This window comes from Mustela erminea, chromosome 1 (genome assembly GCF_009829155.1).
Source record: "Mustela erminea isolate mMusErm1 chromosome 1, mMusErm1.Pri, whole genome shotgun sequence".
Lineage (NCBI taxonomy): Eukaryota > Metazoa > Chordata > Mammalia > Carnivora > Mustelidae > Mustela > Mustela erminea.
In genome coordinates, this window is record NC_045614.1 from 100,533,386 (window position 1) to 100,560,478 (window position 27,093).

Consider the following 27,093-nt stretch of genomic DNA (forward strand, 5'->3'; position numbering starts at 1 on the left):
GATTGGTATATATTTTGAGAGATTAAAAAAATAATCCCTATACAAGTCATTATATTGAGCTTTGTGTCTAAATGCTTAGGAGAAACTTCCTACCCTTAGACTATAAAAGTTTTTCTTCTTGAAGTTGGATGGTTTGTTCTTCATGCTATCCTTAAGTAGGCCTTCCTGTATACCTGCTACGAGGCCAGACTGGTGGGCTTTCAGGGAAGCCATATCATCAGAGGACAGGGAAACTCAGGCGGGGAGCTCCAGAGACTTTCCCACCTCCTCCGTGCAGAGGGTCATCCACACAGTTCCTATGGGCATCGTCAAAGGATTTTTCATAATTGAATATTTCTTAGAACTTTCCAACCTTGCAGCAGAGGGAAGAAGCCAGATGAATTGGGGCAGTTGGGCAAGTAAGATCCAGAAATGTGCCCCTGCCTGAAGCAGGGGTAGAGAAGATCAGGCATCTGGTGTTATGACTTGTCCCTGACCCAGGGCTTTGGAAGGGCCACTGGCTTAGAGTTGTCCTCAGTGGCAAAACTGACACTGGGGATTTTTTTTTTTTTTTAAAGATTTTATTTATTTATTTGACAGAGAGAAATCACAAGTAGTTGGAGAGGCAGGCAGAGAGAGAGAGAGGGAAGCAGGCTCCCTGCTGCGCAGAGAGCCCGATGCGGGACTCGATCCCAGGTCCCTGAGATCATGACCTGAGCCGAAGGCAGCGGCTTAACCCACTGAGCCACCCAGGCGCCCCGACACTGGGGATTTTTTGTTTTTGTTTTTTCCAGTTTATCTGTCTACTCAGGTCGTATGCTTTTAGAATTCCAATCTGATAGGAGCTTGTTTTCTATCGTAAGAGAATGCACCAAGTTCATGAAGCACCTAGTATATATTAGGGACAGGGCTTCATATTTTCTATATGTTATTTTGTTTTTTTCCTGTTAAAGGTCATTCAGATTTTGTAAGATCAATCTTATCTTTATCTAAAAGATGGAGAAGGTTAAATGTACAGAAGTTAAGTGATTTGTCTCGAATTACTCAGCTAGAAGAAGAAATTTGGGATTTGAACCCATTTGGTCCGATTCCAAAGCTTAAGCCCTTTCCCAACACTGAGAAGACTTCAAATTAGCAGTATAAACAGATTAGAAAGAGATTATTTGTAGATTTATGGGAATTAGTTATTTTTAAGAACCATAAGCAGAATTCATTTTCTGAAAAGTAAAGTGATCATGGCAACGGATTCTTTTCTTTTTGAACATGAGGGCCAAGAAAGAGAGAATTGAACTTGGTCAGTGTGTAGCTACTCTGGTTACCCATTCCTGGGGTGGGGAGCCGGGGTGAGGGCGTTCAGGTGTGTCAGATGTTCTGATGTGATAGTGGGTTGCCCTATGGAGCACTCACAGATTATACATTATCCCTGAAAAAAAAAAACAAAACATTAGAGTACTGAAAACGATGTTTAGTTCTAGATTTATGCCAACCAAGATGTTGTATTCCTCTGATGGGACTGTGGGCTCTCTCTGATCCTGTTTAACTTCATATTCATTATTTTCAACCCCGGTCATTATAGTCTGTTGCCTGATTTTATGGGTGGGGGATGTGGGGAGGTGGGCTATTTGGAAAAGCTCTTGAAGGAGATGAGAAGGCATGAGATGAAGAGAGAAGAAGGGAGACAATTCTCTACAGTAGGACTTCCTGTGGGCTGGGTGAGGAGGTGTAAGATTTCAGCTGAGGTGACTGACGATGTAGGTTTTCCTGATTCTGTGTTGGTGAACTGCCGGAATTAAGAGATGAGAGGAAGAGTTCAGAGAAAACTCACCAGGGTGAACGGACCCCAAGGTTGAAGTGCCCCACAGTCTTTTGAGTCATACCACCTCGGGTGAAGGCCCTGTTCTTAGTGGAGGTAAGATGGAGGCAGCACCTTACTGGCTGTGAGAGAAACACAGGAGATAATAAAGAACTCTCTGGGCCGATTACCTAGGTCTCCTGGGTCGGGTTCTGAGGCGTTCTTCCCAACAATATAGTGGCTTTTTTTTTTTTCCTTCTTCTTCAAGAAGAACTACTTTATAATTTTGGTGCTTTAGAGCGAGAAGGTGCCTACCAGCTAATGATGTTCTGAGTAGGAAATAGGAGGTCAGGGGAGTGAGTTGTGGAGAATAGTGGAGGAACCAGCTCCTGTGAGTTGCTTTCATCAGGATGGCTTAACAGCAAATGCCCGTAAGGCTTAAGGAAGAGTGTCATGGATGCTTCTCCTTGCCACCTTTACCCCTTCCACCACACTGCTTATCTAAGGCCCAGACTTCTGCACCCTGCCTTTTTAAAAATTTTTTAACAATTGAATAAATTTACTTGTTATTCCAAATCATAATTTGCACAAATTAAGCTCTTTAACACCAGATCATGTACATATACAAACATCCTCAAAATTAAATGTTAATTTGCTAACAAAGAGTAAGATGTTAATTTAGCATCTCTGATGGTGGTAGAAACACACCATATTTTTTTTTCCATTTCCTTTTTTTATTGAGGTATAATTGACAAATTAGTTTTAAGCGTAGTGATTTGTGATTTTAAACATAGTGATTTGATATTTGTATATATTGCAGAATGAACACCACAATAAGTCTAGTTAATGTCCACCACCATATATAGTTAACAATTTTTTTTTGTTATAAGAACTTTTAAGATCCACTCTTAACAACTTCCAAATATGCAATATGGTATTATTAACAATAGTCACTGTGTTGTACATCACATCTCCATGACTTATTTATTTATTTCTTTAAAAGATTTTATTTATTTATTTGATAGAGAAAGCACAAGCAGGGGAGCTAGTGGTAGGCAGAGGCAGAGGGAGAAGTAGACTCCCTGCTGAGCAGAGAGCTCAACGTGGGGCTTGATCCTAGGACCCTGGGATCATGACCTGTCCTGAAGGCAGATGCTTAACTGACTGAGCCACCCGGACATCCTGACTTACTTATTTTATAACTGGAAATTTGTATCTTTTAACCACTTTCACCTATTTGCCCTCCCCCCGTCCTCTGGTAAACACCAGTATGTTCTCTGTATTTATGAGCTTTTTTCCCCCCTTGCTTTGAAGCAATATCTTTTGCCAAAATGTAAATACTCCCCAAGGGCCTAAATGTAAAGATCTCATCACGAGAACCTTAGAGGGGATGAGATTTTCATGATACTTTCCACAGACCTGGGATGGGTAAGCTTTGAAGAGGCAGAGAAAGAGAGGATGAGTCTGGCTCTTGGGGCAGAGGGTGGGAGTTTTGGGGTGGCGTGCTGTGGTTGGATATTCAGGGCAACATCGGGTTCTATTGAGTGGCAGGGGTAGAGGGAAGAACTGTAAATACTCATAGCAGAGGGAAGGGAGGGATTGCATCTCCTCCATTAAACAGTTTGCTTTAGTGCCCCGTGCGATGAAAGGTTGTGTGCAGGCTTCATGAGCAGGGGCTCCCTGGCCAAGGGAGAGTTAAAGATCTCAGCAGAGGCTGGAGGTGAGCAAGGATGAAAGCGACACAAAAGCCAGGGCAAGGCAGGCTAATTAGCTTCTGCCTTTCCCTCCTGCTGCCTGGCCTGATATTTGAGGTGACATTTAAAGTTATTGTGCAGATGTGCAGTGGACCCAAGGCAGAATGAGCGCTTTCTGGAGCCTGTGGGGAGATGAGGCTGATTTCTTTCTCTCCCAGCCGACAGCTTCTTAAGCTCTTCCATTAGGGCCCTCTAGGAGGACTTGGGAGGTGGGACCTCCCCTTACCTTCCAGGGGACCCAGAATCTCCCTCCTTACTGGACTCTTGGGGTGTGTGGGGAGTTAGGTTCACACTAGAATTCAACCAGAAGAGTTAAATAAAGTCAGGGCTGCATGTAAGAGAGGAGAGCTGGGGACAGAATCGTCTGGGGAGCTCGTTAAATATGCAGGCCTCTGGGACTGAGGCCTAGTTTTCTGCGTGGATAACAACCCTCTGAGGTGATTCTGCTGCCCATTAAACTCTGAGAGCCTCTGAGGTAGAGAAGGAATGAGGTTAGCTGGGAAAGGCCTCTTGGGAGAGATGGACTTGAATTTCAACCTGATAAGTGATACTTGTCATAGGTGCTGTCCTCAGGTGTGGACCTAAGGAGCCTCTTGACCTGGGCATACCAGGCTCTCCTAGGAGAGCTTGGTCGGGGTCCTTCCCATCCCATGGATGGTGTCCTAGAGAATGTACTGCCACAGGCTTCACTTCACCACTAGGGTGCTCATCGCCAGGGGGACAGAAGTGGTGTGGGAGGTGGCTGAGGATGGTGTCTGTTGGAGTGTTTGATTCATGTTGCAACTGAAGCACAGCTTGTAGGGCAAAATGGCAGCCTGATGGAGTTCACTTCCTGGGGCGGGGCGGGGGGAAGAACTCCATCTTGGCGGATTGTCTCTGTTCTGGTACCCATCCATGCTGCCTCCTTTGTGGTTTTCCCTTGTCTCATCGCCCCGTGTGTCTCAGGAGCTGGCCAGTGCTGCTGTGGGAATGGCGGTCATCATCCCAGGAGATGAGTGGGAACAATTGGGGACACGATTGGTTCTCTCCTCCCTCCATGCTGTTTGCCTTCTGCTCCATACACTGTGCTTGCTTTATCTGATCGGGAACACAGTGTTTTCATGTTGGGGCGGGTGGAGAGAGGGAGAAAGAACAGTGCCAAGTTAAGAAGAAGGAACACTGAAGAGAAGGCAACATATCTGTGATGTGACATCGAGTAACCAGTGAGCCTCTCTGTGGGCATCAGCCCTCTGGAATAGACAGACTGTTGCTGACCTGGAGAGGCCATTTGTCCCTGAAGAGTATGTCTCTGTAGCCAGCTAGGGAGGCTGGAGGGACCATGTCAATGGGAATGGTCATGCTTGCTTTGGCCATGATGAAAGAAGCAGCCACTGAGAAAGCATTGTTTAAGAGAAAATAATGCCAACGAAACTTAATAAAGCTATGTCCTGGCCAGTCCCCCATCCTTTCTAATTGACCTGCAGCTAAATGGCAACTCGCTGTTTTATTCAACGACTAGAGGGGCTGCATTTATACTAAGACTTAAAAAAGCTCCATGGGGGTTGGAAAAATGAGCATTGGTGGGCCGGGGAGCTCTAAGGAGCCCAGCTTGATTGATTGGGGCTGGTTTTAGTAAAATTCCCAGCTGAATGGGTTCATCCTGGGCCTGACCCAACAGGTAATGCTTATGTTCCTAGGTTCACAGGTTGTGGGGGAAGTGCTTCCACCCATACTGTTCTTTAACACATTTATTTCCTTTCTCTCTCTGAAAACAAAGCTGTGTGGAATTGCCCTTGGTTACCAGAGGGAGGGGAACAGGGCCAGCTGCTTTCTCTAAGCCAAGAGTGGGTCATGGAACAGAGGACTCTGGTCTACACAGTGTCTACACAGTCACCGTAACCTTCTTCTATCAGCCCATCTCTGTCTGGGTCTCCTGCATGGTGGGTGAGCCATGTGTGGCTTCCTCGGTCCCCCATTTCAGATTTCTCTCAAGTTGTGTTATAGGAAGCCTCTTTCAGCATTCTTTTTTTTTTTTTTTTAAAATAAAGATTTTATTTATTTATTTGACAGACAGAGATCACAAGAGGCGGAGAGGCAGGCAGAGAGAGAGGGAGGAAGCAGGCTCCCTGCCGAGCAGAGAGCCCAATGCAGGGCTTGATCCCAGGACCCTGAGACCATGACCTGAGCTGAAAGCAGAGGCTTTAAACCCACTGGGCCACCCAGGCGCCCCCTCTTTCAGCATTCTTATGCAGAGATGCTCTCCCTTGGCAGCCATAGCCAGGAGCTAAAGAAATGTGTAAACGGCCTTAGTGAGGCCTGCTTGCCCATGGTGTGGCCTGACAGTGTCCTGGAAGAGCTCCCTGTTGGGAAGCAGCCCTGTTCCCCAGGTCCTGACCTTCTGGAAGGGCTTCCATTGCTCTGGGAAATGTGTCACAGTTCCTCAGGGAACATTCCAGAGCCCCGGAAACTCTCTTTGGGAGGACACAGATGGTACAGATCTCTTTCTCAGCGCAGCTACCTACTAGGCACTCGATGGTAAGCAAGTTGTTGAACCTCTTGGAAGGCACTTCTCTCTGCTGTAGCCTGGGGGAAATGATCCCTATCCTACAGACCTTGCAGGGCTGCTCAGAGACCCAGAGGAAATGATGGATATGACTGTCTTTTGTGGGCTACAGAGTACTGGCTACACATGAATGATGGATTCTGTTGCTTGGGAAGGAAGGGGGAGGCTCCGCGGTCAGTGCACTTCTGTCTGCAGAGAGGAGGGGCTTGCATTCTTGTGTGAACTACAGGCTGGAGTCTTGTCCATTTAAGGTAATAACAAAATAATACTAGCAGATTCTGAGAAGTGGCTTTTAGGCAGTGTGTGCGCTCGGTCCCACTGCTGCCCTTTCTGAAGGGACCATGAGGCAGAGGTGGTGCTGATGCAGAGGGTGGCAGGGGAGGGGGGAGATTGTGGCCACACTTGCTTTCTCTTCTCCTTCCCTCCTAGCTCACAACCCACCCCCAGGCCCACCCCAGCCTCCTCCTCAGTCTGAGTTCTTCCTTAATCTGCGGCCTGTCTTATCTGGGAGGCCTATGCTCTTGGGAAGGGCAAATGCTGAGGGAGGACTGCTCCCACCAGCTGCCCAGCAGAGACCAGGAGGCCAGGGAAGCCAACATTTCTGTTAGGACAGTGAGAAGGCATTGCTGGCATGGGCCGAGTGAAAAAAGCTGTGGCTGGGTAGTTTTGGGGCTTAGAGAACAAAGTTGTCCTGGACCTAGAGTCCCCTTGGGTTTTATTTCTGTGAGCAGGCCTCCTGGTCACCAGGGGCACAGCCTCACCCTGTGGGTGGCCAGTCAGTCCACCGTCAAATGGGCTCCCAGCAGGGCAAGCACAGAGAGCCCTGTCGTCTTCCTGTACACCTTAGGGTGTGCCCAGGAACTTGGATGCCATGGTGCGTTCTGCTCTTTGCCATTAAAATGAAATGGTGTGTAAGGAGGGCACATGATGGGATGGGCACTGCATGTCATACGCAACTGATGAATTATTGAACTCTACAATCTGAAACTAATGATGTACTATATGTTGGCTAATTGAATTTCAATAAAAAAAACAAAACAAAACAAAACTGAAAGAATGAAATTGTGTGGCATTCCCAGACTCACTTGCCTGTTCGTCTTTCAGGTAGTAAATACTCGAACACTTGCAAAGTTCAAGGCACTATACGAAGTACATTGGGGGATACAATGGTGGTTACAAAGCACTTCCTATATTCATGGATTTAATGATTGAATATGGGAGCAGAATCTTATACAAGGAGAAAGTGAAATGGAATATAAAGGGGAGGACCTGGGTTGGCAGCCTGATTTGTGGCATTTGAAGTAGACATTGGGGAAATCAGAGGAAGCCATGGTATTGTCCGGAAGAGAAGGAGCAAGGGCCGGAGGTGGAAAACCACAGAATGTATGGACGTGTGGGAACTGAGAAGCTGGCGAAAAGGAGAGGGGTTGGCGGGAAGGGGGACAAACCCTTGAGCACCACTCTCCCAGAAATGGTGCCTCCTTCCTTTCCCTAGAACTTCACAATACCTTTGTGGGGCAAATGTTCTCTCTGATTTACAAGGAGGTAGCTGGGGCTTAAGGAGTTGAAGAAACTTGGTTGAGGCCAAGCAACTAAGTGATAGCAGGATTTGAACCCATGACTGGGTGACTACAGAGCCTGTCCTATCTCCACTGTAACAGAGGATTCCTGAATGGACATAGGGAGAAAGGGTTTGTGGCCCTTTTCTGCTCCTTTTCTGTGGACCTTGCTTTCTTGGGCAGGAGTGTCTGTGGTCCTTATGGAGTGAGGCAGTCAGGCTGTGGGTTTTCTGGGCTGGTCTTAGAGACCTGGATGGCTGAGCTCCTGCCTTCCTACCCCAGTCCCATTAGGGGAGCTGCTGGCCTCTGGTGTGGGAGGCAGGGGAAGCCAGGATGGTGGGAGATTCTGGAATGAAATTCAAGACGTGGCCTAGAGTGTGGATTTTCATTCCCAAGTCCACCTCTCAACCTCGCCTCTTTGTGAGAGCCCTGCCGGTTCCCCTCCCCCTGCCATCTCTGACCTCCCCTTGGGCCCCTACAGGCTAGGTCTGCACAAGGCGGCGGTGTTCTGCACTTGTTCCTTTGTTGCTGCGAAACGGCTCAGGCACAGTCAGCCTCTGTGTGGGAGGACTGGTGGCTGTCTTCGCAGGCAGGCATTTGCTCAGAGCAGGCTGCGCGAGAGCCCAGCGTCAAGGAATTCCGGCCTCCTCGACTCGGTGGTGGTGGGATGAGGCTCTGCTGAGGGACTGGCTGTGAAGGATGACTTCAGGGTGGGATGACGGACCGCTTCTGGGACCAGTGGTATCTCTGGTACCTTCGCTTGCTCCGGCTGCTGGATCGAGGTATTCCTGAGTGAGTGTGCGTGTGTGCGCGCGTGTGAAAGAGAGACGGAGGCAGAAACACACACACACACACAGACACACACGGAAAGACATGGAGTGCGGGCAGCAGGGAGCAATAAGAGAAAGAACAGGGAGTGAAACAGGTTCGTGGCCAGCCCGTGGAAAGTAAAGAAAGGCTGTTTTCCTTGGGTCATTGCTGACCCAGCTGGCAATTGGGATCCCAGGGCCATTTGGGAGCATCTGTATATCAGAATCTCATTTCTTCCTGGTTTTTTTTTTTTCCTTTTAATCAAGCTCTGTACTGTAGTCGAAGAGTTAAGCCCTGTGTTGCAGGGCTTTTGATAGAACACTCTGGGAAGCAGTGTATCGAAGAGAATGGTCCCTGTAGCAAGAACCTGGGGGCAAGCCGATGGAGGACCCAAATCTCAGCTGTGCCACTTACCAGCTCTGTGATCTTCAGCTGATTGATGTGACTTTTCTGAGCTTGCTTCCCCATCTGTAAAATGGGCTTTGGAAGACCTATTTGCTAGGGTTGTTGTGGAATTATTATTTAATTTATACCTGTAAAACACGTAACATCTGGTACATAATAGGTGCTTTGTAAGTGTTCATTTCCTCTTCACACACCTCTCAGCATCATGGAGATATTACAGCGCCTGTGCTGAGGACAGCTCCCTTTGTGGATTATCTGTAGGTACAGTTGGTTCAGAATTTGTAGTTTGTAGAAAGAAAAGGGCAAGTCAGTTTTGTTCCTCAGATTAATCTGACCTTAATGCATTTCACCCCCACATATTCATGTGATTTAAATCTCCTGATAATGTGATGCAAATCCAAATATTCTGTTTAAGAGAAAGCCACTGTTAACTTGGTTGAGTAATTGATTTTTTAAAAATGTGGAGGGCTATTTTTAAAAGCTTTGGTTCCTTTAAGAGCTTTTGGCAAGAATGAGCTCAAACCCTGATGGAAAAGATGGTCCTAGAGAAGCCCTGCTATATACCCCAAGGTGGGTTCCTCTCCAGCAGGAACATCCTTAGGTATGCCGGGAGGTCAGTGCCAGGTGGAAGCAGAAGCTGCCAAGAGCAGGTGAACCAGGGCTCTTATCGGGGAGAAATCAAAGATGGAGGAAACCAAACCAGCACATGTGAAAGGCAGTCTCTCACTGGCACTGAGAAGCAGGCCGGTGGGAGCTGGGACAGGAGAGGAGATGAGAGTGTTAGGAGAGCCAGAACTTCTCACAGGTGGAGATCACAGACGGGGCAATGGGAGATCACGAGTGTGGATCCCCCTTATCTGTGTGAACTCAGGCAAGTTACTTAAACTCTCTGTGCCTTCTTTCCTTCCTTGTAAACAAGGATGCTGATGGTAATGGTACTATTAGCACTGACTCAGAGCGTTCCTGCAAGGTTTCAGTGAGAAACTACAAGTCAAGAACTTTATCCTAGTGCTTGGCCTGAAGAAAATGACCCTTTGAGGTTAGTTTTTATCACCAGGACAGTTCATTCTCACTCTCATGCAGATATCGTGAGAAAGACAGGGACAGGTGGCATGTAATAACCAGGAGCAGAGAAGAGTCTAATTAAGAATTATTAGAGGCTCTGAGACAATTTATACTTATGTGAATTAAAACAAAATTCAAAATAACATATGCTAATTGTAAGAAGAAATTAGGTGTTACTGTATAAGCTATAATAATAATTTATTTTTACTTTTTAGAAAATGCTTGAATCCACGGATTGCAAACTTAGATTCAAGTTCTGGCTCCATTACTTTCTAAGTGCCCTTGAATACATGGTTTGCTCTTAAATGGAACCTCAGTTTGTTAATTTGAAAAATGGGAATATTAATACCAATACCTGTATTACAGAATTTGGGGGACATTTCTTATGTTAGTGCATGTAAAAGTTCTTAGAAATGTCAGGTTAATAAACTGATGGATTAACCTGTGTCCCCAGACAGCAGAAGTTGGTTGCCAGAATCGTGTGTTCTTCCACAGAACTTTTGTCTTCCTGTATGGGTGCAGCTGAAAGTTTATGGTCTTTCATAAACACTGCCTCTAGGAGTTTCTTTATTATGGGGCTTTAGACTAGCGCCTTCTGACTATAGAATATCTTATCTCTAGGCTTTCAGGGGCTGCCCAGTTCTGGTTAGTGAGTATCTTAGTATTACACATACATATGGGTGCACACCCACATCTGTATTCAAGCAGAAGTTTTGGCTGTAGAACTCCCCTCTAGAAGCTAATGTTAGCTAGCCTTGTATAAACAGTGGCATGGTAGACAAGCTGACTCATGGGACATGCTCAGTAAATATTTGCTGAATGGATGGATGGATGAATGATGAGCCCGTCCTTATGGGCAGTGAACAAAGTTCTCTTAGATCTCTCTTTAGTGTATCAGAATTTAGCTCCCTTCATCTGTTTTGGGTTTCTTGTCATTTCACCCTCATCGCTGTCATGCCTTGTGTCATCTCAAAAGTAACAGGTCTCAAGAAAATGAGCAGAGGATAAGAAATGAGAAGAAGTGGGCAATGATGAGTTTAGCCTAGGAAATTGAAATAATCGACAGGCTCTGTGGCGCCTGAGTCATTCTCTTGGCTGTGACTGAGGGATAAACGAATCTGTGATTTGACACATCTAGGAAGAGGGAGGAAACAGAACACATAAGGGAGCGGAAATAAACTTTACTGAGAACCGACGGTTCATGCTTGGTGATTGCAGACAAACCTTTTGTCTCCCCCATCATTGTTCCGTTAAGGGCAGGGACCTTAAAAAAGAAAAGGGATTGTTTTTCAGGGCTATATTCACTGTATGTAGGGATTTATATGGTAAGGAACTACCAGCTTGCTCAGACATGATTATTTTGATGGGTTATTTTGTTAATAGCCTCTGCTGTTTTTATAGTGTTTCTTACTGGATGTCTGTCACTTCTGCTGCCAGGCAGTGACTGAGGACATGGTTCCTGTGGTGGGGACTGTCCATGGAAGAAGAGGAGCTCATACAGATAAGAAACACGATTAGTATAGAAGAGAAGTAACATCGATTTTTGTGCTTGTTGAGTTTTGGCATTTCCATGGGGCCCGCCCCAACACATGAGGTGGGGCCTTACATTTCTTTGTGTACCTGCAGTCATTTTGGAGTGAAGGAGGAAGAGTGTAAAGACTGGTGGCTCCTTCTTCACAGGGCACTGGGCAGTGTTTCTCACTGTAGGGAAAGTCTGCTTCTGGTTGTCCGTGAGATGATTTTAGGTGACTTACAGACATTGCCAGAGGATCTCTTGCTGGTCACCGCCTGACCCTGTCCAGCAGACAATCTGTTCTGTCCAGTGTCTGCTTCTGCTCTGCTGTCCCCCCCACCACATGTGACATAGGCCCTCCTTAGCCCCACTCATCTTCCAGAGAGCCCCTCCCTTCCGCCAGCCCAGCTTGGGTCTCACGCTCCACCCTGCCTTCATCTCCGGCCCCAGGGGCCTGCCCCACCCAGCCACCCTGCTCCCTCAGCCCTTCTTCCTCCCTGGGGCTCCTTTACAGGCATGGCCTCATACCACTTGCTGCCTGTGACCCCATTCTCTGGCGTTTTTCTGCTAGTCTCCAACCCATTACCAGGCTTCCTGCTCTCCCCACCCTATGTCTGTGCTGACTTTGCCCTGTATCCTGGGTGTTCAGACTCTCCCTGCTACCTGCCTCATGCGCTTTTCCCACTCAGGAGCCCCCATCCTGTCTTCTTTCGCTCTTGTGTTTTTACATCAGCTTGTCTTTACCCTCAGTCCACTAGTTTCTTTTTAAAAATAAATGTAATCGGGGCACCTGGATGTCTCAGGCATTAAGCGTCTGCCTTTAGCTCAGGTCCTGATCTCAGGATCCTGGGATCGAGCCCCACATTGGGCTCCCTGCTCAGCAGGGAGCCTGCTTCTCCTTCTCCCACTCCCCTTGCTTGTGTTCCCTCTCTTGCTGTGTCTTTCTCTATCAAATAAATAAAGAAATAAAATCTTTAAAAAAATAAAAATAAGTATAAGTAAAATGGAGTTGATTTAAAATACTCTCAAGGAAATAACTGTAGGAGATACATGAATATGGTGATATGGTGTCAGAAGTTCATAAATGACTGATGTGTGGAAAACTTAAGTGATATGTTGACTTTACAACATCGGTTTTAGATGGCTAATTTCTTGGTGCTTTGTCCTTATTCCTGTAGCTACTACACAGTGCCTTGGGTCCTGGGCCAGAAACCAACTGGTCTTATCCTTGGATGTATATTAGGATCAAACAGATGCTCTTAGAAAGTGCAGTGTCCTGTTCATCCCTTCCCGCCACCCTCCCCAAGCCAATTAAGTTAGACTCGCTGGAAGGGGGATGGATGTTGGCATTTTTAAGGGCTCTGCAGGTGATTCTGATGGAGCTGGGCTTGAGGACTGCTCATTGCTATTCTGTAATATGGATGCCAGGAAAAAAAAATATGGATGCCAGAGAGTAAAGGCAAAAATAACTCTTCAGCAAAATAATGGAAGAAATGAGAAAATCAGTCACTATATGAAAATAATAAACACAGGACTCAACATAGGAATGAACACAATCTTTTGAGTATAATTCATCCAACTTTGTTCAGAGCCTTCACTGCAACCATGTTCTATCCCTGCCTGACTAAACCTTGCCTTTCCTTCATATTTCTGGGAACAGACCTTACCTGTGTGTAGGATGCTGTCTGTCCCCAGCTTGCTCTGGGGCTTTGGCTCTCTGTTCTGGCTGCCTAGGGCTTGGGAGATTGCGACGACAGTTTGTGAGAGTAACTTTCCTAAAGCCTTCAGTGTTAGGCTCTAGTTCAGCCAGGAATCTTCTGTTTCTCACCAAAGCCCCCCTCTCCCTGTGCAGCTGTTCTCCCTTGCCTCAACCTTTGCATCTCCTAAATGTTCTAATCCAGGAACTAACTCTGCAGGGTACAGTGTAGGGTCAAGAGGCATCTGGGCTTCATGGCTGTGGCTCTCACGCATCCTGACCTTGATCTCATCCTTCCCATGCTTCTAGCCCTCCTCCTGGCCCTTGGTTTTCCATCACTGTCCTGATGCCCTGTCTGTGGTCTTTTTGCTGCTCAGTAATCTCCCTGGCTCTGGTCCCTCACTAGGTCAGACTTGGTGTCTCTACTTAGTCCATCCATTTGCGGCCAGTCCTGACCACCATGGACTCTGGGATTCTCACCTGGCTTTGCCTTGTCCTGCTCTTGTTAACTATTGTATATGTGTGCCCAGCTTGGCGTGTGGCTGCTTTGTGCCAGCCTTTATGACTTATTCCTTTCCTCCTGTGGTCTGTGGGAAAAAGAAGAGAAAAGCACACAGCATGTGCATGAAAAGTGTTGGATGGCTCTCCTGCACTGGGGATTTTCTAATTAGAGGAGTTTGGGTTGTAATCACCTTCCAGTTTGAGTGGAATATTCATACAATACATAAAGTTACTTTAACTTAGCTTTTCCTTTTTTTTTTTTTTTAAGATTTTAATTATTTATTTTAGAGGGAGAGAGGGAGGGAGTGCACAGAGAGAGAATGAGAAGGAGAAGCAGACTCTCCACTGAGCAGGGAGCCTGATGCAGGGCTCGAACCCAGGACCCTGGGATCATGACCTGAGCTAAAGGCAGATGCTTAACCAACTGAGCCACCCAGGTGCCCTTTAACTTAGCTTTTAAAGTTGCAAATAGATATCTCATATCGTTATTTGATTGGCTTTTGGCACAAAGCTACTTTTCTAAAGGGACCAAGTCTCTTGTCCAATAAACAGTTTGAACACAGCACAGCTGGAAACGCCATCCCAGATAATTCTTTGTTGCTCCACACCAGAATCTCCCCAGAAACCTCCGTATTTTTCTGTGCTTCCACAAAAAAATGCTCCAAGCCTCTCCTTATAGTTAATCCACATCTTTCCCTTCTAAACCTGGCAACCTTTATGTCCCCCAGAAAGAGCTCCCCCAATCCATTCTACCTGGTTCTGTTTGGAGGCAGGTGGGCACTATTCCATGGCCCACAGTGTGCTCCTATGGAGAGTGGCAAGACACGTCTCATGTGGCTGCTGTGGGTGCCGAAGGAGTTAGTGTGTGCGGCATTGCCTGGATGGAAGAAGTGCTCGGCAGTACATCTGATTCTCCCAGATTTCTGCCACTTTTAGGAGCTTAGTTACTTCTCCCAGGGTGGGGGTGGGTTCCTTTCCCTCCACTGAGAGCAGAGCTTCTCCGAGTTTAAGTCTTTGTCCCACCACCCCTTTATATTCTCACCCACACACCTAGTTCAAAGTGGTTTCTAATAAGTCACTTTGGCATAGAAGAGTATCTGAACTCTCCAGGGAACAAAGGAAAGGTCCTGATTATTATGGCATTGTTAAGAAAAAAGAGAACTATAATGATTTGACAATTCTAACATCTTATTCCTATTGGTCTTCATGGTTTCTCTCCGAGATAGATTACTTTAATGCCCATTTCACAGATGGGATATAATCTTATAGAGGTTAAGTACCTGACTAAAGTCACAGAGCTGGGGTGCCTGGGTGGCTGAGTTGGTTAAGCAACTGACTTCAGCTCAGGTCATGATCCTGGAGTCCCGAGATCAGGTCCCACATCAGGCTCCCTGCCTGCCAGGGAGTCTGTTTCTCCCTCTGACCTCTCCCCTCACACACTCTCTCTCTTTCTCAAATAAATAAAATAAAATAAATCCTTAGAAGTAAAAAAAAATAAAGTCACAGAGCTGCTAAGGAAGAGTCAAGAGCCAGGACCCCTGACTCCCATCTGGATTAAGCTCTTTCTCTACCTGCTATGGTGCAGGTGGGGAGACACCCACTTTTCTCTTTCTCCAGCACACGTGTTAAAATGGGGTTTCTGTCCGCCTCCCCTGTCAGCCCAGACGGAGTCTATCGCTGGGATGTCTTGTCTTTGGTGTGAGATCACCAGACAAGATATATCTAGGCCACGTCCTGGGGGAAGGACACCGATAGCTGTTTTGTGAGGTGCAGGGGTGGTGTTTCCATCCAGTGGGGTGGAGGTTACCGTGATGTGAGAACAGTAGAGCAGCACTTTTCTCAGTGTGGTGTGGCTTCCCAGGGCCTGTTCTGTTCTCATGGCATATTCAGTGATTGCTGAGAGCTGAGGGGTAGAGGGACAGCTGGGTCCTTGGATGGTCAGAAAGCCAGCTGGATTCTCAATGCAAGTGATGAATTTGCCCTTCACCTTGCAGATGGAGGTAGCTTGTTGTTAAAGAATCTTCAAAGCGATAAATATTGTTGGTATTATTACTGGTGGTAGTATCTCCTAAGGGCCTAGGTACAGCAGGGAGCATTGTGGGGTAGGAATTAGGCTTCCTGCCCTCAGAGAGCTTGGAGCTCAAACTCCTGAAAGACTGAGATCTATCCGTAACTCTGTGAGTCTCTGTTGGCCCATCTGTGAAACGATGGATTACTTACAAGGTGGATCCCATCCAGCCATAAGGTTCCACGGTTCTGTGTAGACAATACTTGCGACACCTGCAAAATAATATCCCTGTAATACCTATAATATAGCTGTGTGGTGCTGCGAGTTATTGTTTCAGGTTGAATTGCTAAAGGAGTGCTATACAATAATAAGAAGGAGAAATAATTAGTCTGAATGAAAGAAGTTCACTCATTCGGCAAGCATTTTCTAAGGGCCTGCTATAGGCTATGCCCTGTTAAGGCTCTGGGAATACAATGCTGAAGAAGATGGTATTCTTTTTTTTTTTAGCTTTTATTTGTTTATCTGACACAGACAGAGAGAGATTACAAGTAGGCAGAGAAGCAGGCAGAGAGAGAGGGGGAAGCAGGCTCCCTGCTGAGCAGGGAGCCCAATGTGGGGCTCAAATCCAGGACCCTGAGACCATGACCTGAGCCGAAGGCAGAGGCTTAACTCACTGAGCCACCCAATGTGCCCCAGATAATGGTATTCTTGTACTCATGAAACTTTATAGTCTAGTGGGGGACATGGACAATAACAAATAAAACAACTGATACTACAATGGCAGGTAACATGAGAAGGACAGAACTGAGTTAAGCTTCAGTGGTCCTTGGTTATGAGACTGGAAGTCAGAGAGTACAGACTTTTGGGGGCATCTGTGTGATAGGAGTTAAACATGGAGAGATAGGCTGGAGCTACCTTGTGAAGATTCTTGCTTACGTGTCAGGTTAAAGGCAAATAATGGCAGGGTATCAGCGTTTAATTTAAAAATGTATTGAATGCAAATGTATTGAATGATTTCCACATACCAGGCAGGAGGGAATGTAGGTATTGGGAATACAGACAGCACCAGCACCAGGGGCTAAAAATATGAAGAAGTGTAACATGATCTAACCTAATGCTAGTTCCTTCATGCAACTGAAGTATATCTATGTTTCTAGAGAGCAGTTAGGGTAGCAGATGCATGGTGTTGAATGATTGGCCTAAAAGTGATAGTGAAATTGATAGTAGCTCTGGGAAGACAGTACAGGGGGAGGTGTGATTAGTGTAGACTGGTCTTGGAGAGTGTAGACATGGGGAGACAGGATCAAAGAAATGAGAGTGTTCCTAAGGGTAGGAGGAGAGCCAGGATACAATAAGTTCATGAGAGTAGAGGAGAAGGGACAGTAACGGAACCTTATCGACGGGGAGGTGGGGCAACATTGAAGGGTTTGGTGACAGAAGGCTTTGGTGACTACTCACAGCTTTGTTTCAGCAGCCTTGGTGAGGAGAAACCAGATTGCAGTGGGAGGAGATGGTAAAGATGAGGCAGCAGCCAGCACATATTGTTTGTTTGAGAAATATGTCAGAAAATGCAAGGTAAAAATAGAATAGTGGTTGGTGGGACTTTAGGGTCAAATGATGGTTTTGTTAAGGAAGGGAGGCCTGAATGGATTTGAGGGTGGAGTGGGGCAATGACAGGGAGAAGTTTGAAAATGATGTACAGAAATGGATTTATTAATCCATTCAATAAATATTCATTGAGCGCCGACAGCATTCTGGGCCCTGTGCTATTTGCTGGGGATACAGCATGAATAAGGCATGAAGTCTTCATGAAGTTTACATTCCAGTGAGTGAGACAGATAATACACAAGTCCAGCAACAGTTGAATTTATAATAAGAGCTTGTGATAAATGCTGTAAAGTGCAGCAGTGACCTGGGGGAGGGAGGGATGGGTTGAAGGAAGAGTACAGATGGAAGTGGTAGACCGGAGGAGGCGAATGCTTCCTCTGTTGGAAGGAAGGTGGAAGGAGGTGCTTAGAAAGCTATTTTTAAGTAGAAAGAAGAAGAAGAAGAAAGAGGAAATGCAGTTCAGGTGGCCTTGATATTCTTAGCAGAAGAGTGGGCAATGTCATGGGCTGAGATGGGCGAGGTGGGCTGGGTCAAGACCTCGGAGAGGTCCTTACCTGCTTCATTCAAGCCTCCAACAGCACTGTGATGTAGGTGGTGTTATTTTCATTGCATAGATGAGATAACTGAGGGGACTCAGAGAGAGCCTATAACTAGAAAGTACAGGGGTGAGGTGCCAGGAAGGCCGATCACCTGTCTACTCTGCCATTGACTGGCTTAGAGGGGATGACAGATGAGTGGAGAGCCATAAGCCTGCCAGTGAAATCTAGAGATCAGTCCCTCCTCTTATACAAAACCCTGTGCTGGGCCTTGTGGGAAACTCTTGGAGAAGAGATGACACCTGTGCATGGAATGCAGTAAAGACATAAATCAAGCCATCAGCACATAATTCCTATTAAACACACTGTCCTTGTGAGTATTTGGATTTTTAAGGATTTGGGTAGAACAAGGGAAAAGGGCATTCTGGGTGAGAGAAAATGCAGTGCAAACACTCTGGTGATTTAGAGGCAAGGTGTAATCAAAGAAGTCTGGAGCTTTATCAGATAAAAAGTGAATTTACTGGTTCAAGATACAGTATTGGGCCAAACAAGATCAGTGGTAAGTAAGAAGAGGTTTTTGTTCCTCATTCTCTTTACCTCCATAATCGTACCCTCAGCAAAAGAAGAGACAGAATTGTAAGAGACTTCTCAGTTAAGAGATGAGGAAACTGAGCCCGAAGAGAGGGTTTCAGTTCCTGGAGCTCTGTACTTAGTTAAGGTTGAGCCTGCCCATGAAGCCAGGAAACAGAAACTCCTAGACAAGGCCTCTCTCCGTTATATTTCCCTGTGGTTTCAACCCAGTCCCTCCCCCTTTCACAAGCTCAGTGTCCCTGACAAAGTCATTGGATGTGAAAGAATGGGCAGGCTGGAGAATTCATGGGTTTGAGGGTTGTCTAGACTGGATCCAGCTTCTTAAGACCCCAGGCAAAATTTCTAAGCAGCCCCCAAAACAGGCTGTATTTCTTTCCCATCCTCCCTTGTTATTACCATGAAAAATAAGCTGAGTGGAGTTGGAAGTGGCACCTCCTGGCTCCCCTGGTCTATTGCAGAAAGGAGCTCCAAAGAAACCAGCCCAGAGCAAAGCAGAGGAGTGTCTCCCTTATAAACCCAGGCTAGGAGGAAATATTGGCATGGGGCTTTTAATCTACATTCATGCCAAATGAAATCTGTTAGATGGGATAATGAGATCCATATTTTATAGACTATTTTAAGCCTGTCTCAAAATAAAGTACAGGACTAGGGGTGGAGGAAGGACGTAAGTCTTGGAGACAAAATGCCATGGCTTACTCATCAGTGTTTTCATTTTAATGATCCCAACCCCAGTACAAGTCCCTCAGTGACACTGTAATGGAAACCACATTTTTTTTTTCCTTGCTCGAAGTTTCAGGATGAACACAGCCAAATGCTTCGAGGCATAATTAAGGTTATAAACTCTCATCCCCAGTAAAACACAGACCTTTCACCCCAGGGGGCTCAGTTAGAGACAGTGTGGTTGGAAAGCAGTTCAAATTATAGAGACATTTCTTCTGCCAATCTCTAGCCCACCACAGCTTCTTTTCTGGGCCCTCCCTCCCTGTGCCTCCTCCCTCCTCTTCCCCTTAACCACTGCCTCATCCCTGGGAAGGAATAAACCCACACATAAATAAATAAGAACCCTGGTATTGACTCCTTCCTTGCCACAGGGAGAGAATTTCAGACAGCTGCTGCTGTGTCTGCAGGAGGCTAGACAGGGCTGGCAGAGGCAGGACGTGTGTAGCAGGAAGGGCAGCCGAGGGAGCCTGCCAATAGAGGTGGGATACTGGGGGGGGGGGGTGGTTCATGTGTCCTCATGGGAGGAGGTGGGGAGTGTTCTGCACATTACAGGCTGGAAAATCCATGTCATATGAAGGCCTTGAGGACCTAAGAGAACAAGGTGGTCCCTTCTCCTGTGTTTGGGCATGATGGGTTAAGAGCTTTCTCAGTTTACATCTCCTTTCCTTGACCAGCTTTCTGAATCTGCAGAGATCAAAGTTAAGAAACTTGGCGTGGCCAACTTGATTACGTGGGCTTATTTTCCCCCCTCTTAACCACATCTTGAATACCTGGAATATATAAGGTAGTGGGAACCCTTAGTATATGTGTATATACTCTTTCTCTGGCCAGTTGCAGTCCAGTTTTATTCATGTTGGGAAAGACCTACTTAGCATAAGGAACAAGCGAAGGACTAGAATATTCCTCCCACCCCATCACCAGCTGCCTTGATCCCATACTCTACCCCTGAGGATAGTGACTCTATGATAGACTGTGAGGAAACCCGGCTAGGCACTCTGATTCCTTAGAGATCATATCACTGCTTCATTTTTCTTCTTACTAACCCCATCACCAAAGGGCAAATAGTCATGTCCATAATATCACCTTCAGGAAGATGTTAAAGAGTGGATTGTGAACTCCAGTCTAACCAGTATTAAATACCTCTCTCAGCTTTACCTTCCTCACTTGAAGAATTAAGGTAATATCTATCTATAGTAGTTGTCAGTATTCACTAGTATTTCTAGTTCTCCACCTTATGAACGCACAGTAACATTGTACTTCCCCATACCTTCAGCCATGTGTTTCACTTCCAAATGGAAGCTTTAAAAGCCAATATACTATTTGCTTCATTTGCCCACTGTTTCACTGACTATAGAAGCTATTTTAGGATAAAGTCTCTATCATCCTGTGATGCTGAATACCTGGGAGCAGAGCCCTCTATTGAAGCACGTTGAACATGTAGAACAAACAAGCAATAATCATCTTTCTGTTAAACTTCTGAGATTTTGAGGTGGCTGGTATCCATAGTCTACCATGCTTGTATTGGCTGATGTATTACTACTTTGTAAGGAATTACTACTTTGTAAGGTATTACTATTTTGTGAGGAATTACACTGAACAGAAATCCTTATGCAATACATGCCATGTAGTCGTCATTCAATATATGGTAGATAAATGGTGGCTACTTTTTTATCACTATGAATAACCTTTAAGATGCTTTTGGCCTCAGATAAGCTAAACCGAAACTCAAGATAGCTGAAACAATAAATACTTCACTGGCTTCTCTTTTCCTGCTTCTTCTCCTGCTTCTCTTAACAAAAAGTTCAGAAGGTAGGCTGTTAACTCAAGAGGGTCAATATCGTCACCAGATTCTTATTTAGTCATCTTGAGTTCATTAGATTTTTTCCATCTATAGATTGTTGTGTTTCACCACTTTTGGAAAAATTCTCAGCCATTATCTTTGTTCTTTCTCTTTTCTCCTTTTGGGATACCACATGATAGAAATTTCTTGAATTTGAATCAGTTTTCAAATTGATTGAAGTTGAAATTTCTCACTGTATCTTCTATATTTCTTATCGTTACTTCTGTATTTTTCATATTTTATCTCACCTTGGTGTGTCCTAGTTTCCTCTGATTTATCTTCCAGTTTATTAATTTTCTAATTAGCTAAGTCTAATCTGCAATTAAATTTATTCATTGACTTCTTAATTTCAAGTATTGTATTTTCCAGTCCTGGAATCCCTGTTTAATTCTTTTTCAAATCACCTTTTTCCCAAGTTTTCTTTAAAGTCTGTCTTTTGTTTCTCTGAACATTGTGAGTATATTTGCTTTATAGTCTCTAGTTGGATAGTTCCAGTATCTGGAGTCTTTGTGGGTGTTTTTCTAGAGTCTGCTGCTTCTGATGATTCTTGCTCATGGTGTCTTTTCCTCTTGTGCTATCTTTGATTGTGCCCTGGTCATTATTTTTGAAAACTATTTTATGATAATAAGTTGAAGCCTAGAATGATAACTTTCTCCTGCAATGATCATTTTTCTTTGGCCAGACACCTACAAATACTACCAGTCCAATTCCACCTTAAATCAATGCTTGAATGCTTGGGGATCCCTGTACACAGATAATATGTAGCTGTGTTTCAAGTTTCCATGAGAGCTGGTTTATTTCTTGGTTACCTTTACCTTAAGGGTGAAGCCCTCTCTGGGAGGAAGCCCAGCTTAGAGTGGAGTATTTTTTATCAGAGTCCCTGCCTTAAGAACCCAGAATTTTTATTTTTCTCCCCTTTTCCATACTGGCTGTCAAAAGCATAGCTAGTTTTGTCACAATTTCTTGCAGATTGACTGATGTTCTGAGGGCAAATGCTGCTTTGTGTTTTGGACCTACCTCTTTGGAGTCTCTTCTTCTCCTAGGTTTTGGCCTAGTAATTCTTTCTTATTTTCTTAGCTCTTTAATGCTTTTAGAAAGATTGAAGAAAAAAACAAACAAACCACGATTGTCTTTAGTGGGAGGGTTGCTCCTAATTTCTCAGCCTGCCATTATAAAAATGGAGATCCCAGGACCCCAGTTCTTTGTATTCCTCATTCCTTATAATCCCCAAATGGCTGCCACAGTGCCACATGTCACATGGAGAAATGACAACAACTGAAAAAGCCTGGTTTTCGTGCATGTATCTACGTAGGTCTTTTTTTTTTTTTTTTTAAAGATTTTATTTATTCACTTGAGAGAGAGAGAGAGAGGAAGAGCAGAGAGGGAGAGTGAGAGGGCAAAACAGACTCCCGGTTGAACAGAGAGCCCAACATGGGGCTCGATCCCAGGACCCCAAGATCGTGACCTGAGGCGAAGGCAGACACCCCCACTGAACCAAGCAGGTGCTCCTCACATAGGTCTTTTTAAGAGCAAGAAAACCTATCCCAGATGTCCCTTGGGAGAGTTTTCCTCATGTTTCAAAGTACATGATTTTACCACCAATTCCTAAGCAAGTCACTGGGAAGGGAATATAATTTTCATGATTGGTATAACATAATTAACATTTACCTTGTGGGGCTGGGAGGGTCTCTACTTCTCCTAAGGCCCATGGATGCTGATTCCGAAATGAAATCTAGGTTCCATAAGCAAGGAAGAGAGGGGTTGCTACTGAGTAGGCAATCCTCTACGCTCAGCTGGAGTTAAGGATTAAGACTTGCAGACGTATTTCTTGGGTTAGTTAGGGACCTACATGCTCTGAATGAGGCAGAAAAACATAGAGCCAAATGGTAATGGAAAGATTCAGAAGTACTTAGGGCATGTCCTTTGAAAACTCATTTTGTAACTTAAAAAAAAAAATGATATGGCCTGTGATCAAAATTTATTAAATCAAAAATACTAAAAAACCAAAATTCTATAGTAGATAGAATGCCCTTATTGGAAATTTATTCATAATATTTAATCATACTATAAATTACTTCTATAAATGTATATTGCCCAAAAACTAATCTACCTGATGGAGTCATATGGCTCCCCTGGGTGAGCTGGGTCCTTGCAAGTGTTCCTGGTAGAGAAGGGTTTAAGAATCCTCACAGACCTTGGGAACACAGGATCACTTCTCCAGAAGGGCTAGAAGGCTGTCCTTGCTCTAATATACCTGCCCTTGTTACCTAGGAGCAGAGTTGGAGTCACAGAGGTGAGGTATGAGAGTACCAAAGACAGCCTTTCCTGAGGACTGCCTTACTCTCGGTCTTGGAATACCAGGTGGGCTCCACATCCTCTCTTTGATATCAAAGGCCCCAGAGGGAGGGACATTTATTCCTTGAGCCCAACTGGACTCTCCACAGTTTTCACCTGAGAAGAAGAGGTCCAATTCCTGAACCAGTACCTTCTATAAATTCAGAATCCATCTCCCCTTCCTCTCTTTTCCATATCCCATGTCTATGGCTTGACCTCATCTTTGAAGTTCCCCTCCTCAGCGCATCACTTGCCACAGGTTGCTAGCTCTTGGAAGTCCCTCAAAGAAGATACACAAAAAGGTGTGCCAAGCAGGTTTAAAGTGTGCATGGAGTGATACTTTTGTCGTTGGCAGATGAGTACAGCTGGGTTTGGGGAGGTAGTTTCATGTGGAATGAAAATGAGTTGAAAACTACATGTAGTTTCTGTCCCTTTTATCACCTCCACACTGTCCTTAAACTCTATCAGTTAAAGCTATTGATTTGCATGACCACGCTCCTTTAAAAACCAAAGAAAAACCTAAAACTTACTAAAGTTGGGTAGTATTGTGCAAATGGTAGGCTTATTTTGCTGTTTGACTTACTACTTAGGCAGTGTGCAGAATGGTTCAGTGTTAGGAAGCTTTGGGATCAAAATGGCTTGGATTAGCTCACCTTCACCACTCTGCTCTCTAATGCTGGGCACCTCTCTAGGTTTCAGTTTCCCTGTTTATAAGATGCTGATGATAGCAGTATTTATCTCATAGTGTTATTGTATGGGTGAAGGGATGTCATGCATGTAAAAAGCCCAATAAATGTTAGCTATTATTTCTTAACCCTTATTGCCTAAGATCGAACTTTTGGGTGAGAAGGGGATAGTGGAATGTTCAGGAGGGGATCTAAGGCCTGGAGGCCTCAGGGTGGGGCAGGTCCCAAAGGAGTGGGTACAGAGAATGGGCCAGGAGGGCTGAGTCCTGGCACTTTGAGAAGAGGCATCTGAGAGTTGGATGTGAGGGAGGGAACCAAAGCCCATTCTGCACTTGCCCTGAAGTTTGGCTAGAGGCCTTGGGGGAAACTTCAGCCTCAGGCTTCCCTCTGTACCTTGTGAGTGGGATGTTTCCTACTGGAGTGGAGTCATCCACCAGTATCTCCTTTTAAGGCCCTGCCTGGTCCCCTTGAGGCTACCTCCCAGGCAGCTGAGCTGGGCTACCCTCTGAGGGGCAGTCACCCTGTTGCCTCCTGCTGGCTCAGTCTACCAGCAGCTCAAGGTGCTTCCCGCCTCGCCAGAGTTCCTTCTCCATTAAGCAGATTAAGGGCTCGCCCACCCAGCCCAGAATAATGGACACACTAATTGGCAGTCATTAGACTGCCTGTGCATTGATAAATCTTCAGGCCCTGGGCAGTATCCGCTGAAATCCATTCTTATCGACCACTTGAGGAGAGAAGGAGCTGAAAGCAAGGCGAATGACTGTCTTGGTGCTGAGAGGGAGGGGCTGAAGCAGCTGGTCCTCGGAAGTGCCCAAAGGGTAGGGTAGGCCCCAGCAGAAACGCAGAAAGAAGAGGAAGGCAGAGGAAGGGCTTTGCTTTCTAAATACGCCAGGCAGTAGTAATGGTCAGCTTTTGGTGAGCCCTCAAACAGAGGCTGTGAGGGATGAGGCTTGAGCAGCAGATTGGGTGAGAGATCATGTCAGAGGCAAAGGATTGTAGTGTCATCTACCCTGTGGCCATTGTGGCCACTGGAGCTGTCCTGGCTGTTTCATCAGAGTCATGCAGCCTGTGGGTCCTATTTATATGATGGCTTTGAATGGGCGTAAGGAGAAAATGGGTTTTGGAGAGACCATGTTCTCTCTTTCCCAGGTGTTCATCCAAAGCCAGCCCCAAGCCCATGGCATGGCATCTGAGCCCTCAGGAGAGTAGTGCTGTGCAGAAGTCGAAGGAACTGTTCTCAGGAAGACCCTGTGTGACATATGGGTACAGATGATGCCATCTTGCGAACACAGAGTGGGAAAGAATGGCTTCACTTCCATCAGGGCTTGGTCCCAGGGCGGTGGGGACTCTGGGGAACTCAGGTGGTCCAGCACTTGGAGTGCTAGGGGTGTGAGAGTGCTGGAGCAGCACTATGGGTGGGCTGCTGGCACCCTCAGAGAGGGTACCTTCAGCATGTTCCAGCAGCAGCAGGCAGCCAGAGCAGGAGAAGAGGTGGCTAGCGTGGCCAGTGGAGTATTCGCTGAGCACAGGCAGATGTGAGCAGGGCTTCTGGACATCATGGGATCAGATCTTCCCAGGGCTGAGAAAGGAAATCAAGCCCATACCATACCAGGGCTGCCTCTGCTAAGGGGACATCTTGTCCTGTGAGGGCTAGAAAACTCAAGTTACAGAAGAAACATCTTGGCATTGAGGTACTCCTTAAATTGGCAGATTTTTATTGAATACCTATTCTATGGAGGTACTATTCTGATAGTGAATAAGACAGGCAGTCTTTGTCTTTATGGAAATGACAGCAAAGGGAAAGGATTATTTAGTTGGAAAATGCTGTGGAGCAGAGAAGAGAATTCCAGCTGTAAATTTGGCCTTGAAAGGCCTTGAAGATGGGTAAAATCTGCACTTTTGGAGTTGGTGGAGAGCTGCAGAGGAAAGATACAGAGTGGGAGGGTTTGGTGAGTTTGGGAAATGGTTTTGATGTGGAAGTTGGATGTGTATGCTCATTGTGAGCCTGTATACAGGGGGTTTGGGACAATAAGAAAGAAAGCCAGAAAGTTTGGCTGAGTGGGCTTTATGTTCCACAATAGAGTTTTAGGATTTTATTTAGTAGTTTATGGGCAGCTATTGGGAGATTTCGAGCAAGGAAAGTAACTTGATCAATCCTCTCCTATCCCTGGCTGAGGTCACTTAGTAGCATTGGCGTTGGGCAGGGCTTCAGGCTATGATTGTTTCAATATGTTCTTTTCCTGGCTTTCTCACGGGAGCAGTCGTAATTTTATTTTTACCCACATCTCTGTTTTGGGTGTGCGTCAGATTAGCAGCTCTATGCCTCCAGTTGGAAGAGAGCTTCTGTTCAAAGTGCTGTGTGGGTGGAGTCCTTCCGCCACTGTCCAAGGCCTGCTGCCCCTCCTGGGTGTTGACCTTGGCTGTAGAGGGTGTGTCCCTTGATTTAATAGTGTTTGCTTCCCCTACTTTTTCAGCTCCTTCCCTGCGCTTCTGAATGACCCGGGGTTCCTGGAGGGAGGTTGAGCAAGGGGTAGCTTGTTGTTTGGGTATTAGCTAGGGGCAGCAACTAATAAATGAATGGTCAGTTATCCCTGAATGTAGGTCTTTGCTTCAGCCAGATTTGCTTCCATTTTATCATAAATACAAGCAGCTTCATAAATTTAAATCGGTTTCCAGAAACAGACCCTGGTTCCAGGAATATTTCTCAGTGTGGAAGACAGGATTGTCAACAAAGATGGGGTTGCATTTTTAAAGAAAAATCCATTTGCCAGGATGTGGTCTACGGAGAAAACAAATTTGGTGGTTTAAAACTTCTGTATCCAAATGAAGGGTATGATGCAGATTTAACTTTCAGTGACTGTGATGCTTTAAAATATCCTTATGGTGCTGTTAGCTTAGTTGGCCTGGACACTGTATTCATGAGGGGAAGGCTGTGGCTCAGCTCTCATCCCTCTTTTGGACAAATAGCTTCTCTCTGGCCATAAGTAGAGCCTGCATCTTCCATTCCAGCTGGTAGTCTCTCTGTAGCTTTTGATTAGTCATGCAAGAGCCAGCAAAAATAGTATAGACACACAATAAAAATCAAGTCTTTCTACTGGAAAAATAATTCAGAGAAAATGGCCCGTTGATAATGGTTGTGTTGCAGTTTAGTTTT

At 45.6% G+C, this 27,093-nt stretch overlaps 1 protein-coding gene across 21 annotated transcripts in view; it reads left to right on the plus strand.

Moving 5' to 3' along the window:
* KALRN (kalirin RhoGEF kinase) overlaps positions 1-27,093 on the plus strand; it is a 659,050-nt gene that overhangs the window by 57,033 nt on the left and 574,924 nt on the right. For 2 of the 21 annotated variants that reach the window (XM_032335466.1, XM_032335494.1), the window contains exon 1: positions 7,088-8,408. The exons of 16 other annotated variants lie outside the window; for them this stretch is intronic. In XM_032335466.1, coding sequence (XP_032191357.1) covers positions 8,342-8,408 — 67 coding nt within the window. In that variant the 5' untranslated portion in view covers positions 7,088-8,341. Of the gene's footprint in view, positions 1-7,086; positions 8,409-27,093 lie in introns of those variants that run through there. 3 more of the 21 variants (XM_032335575.1, XM_032335591.1, XM_032335476.1) reach the window with 2 other exon arrangements.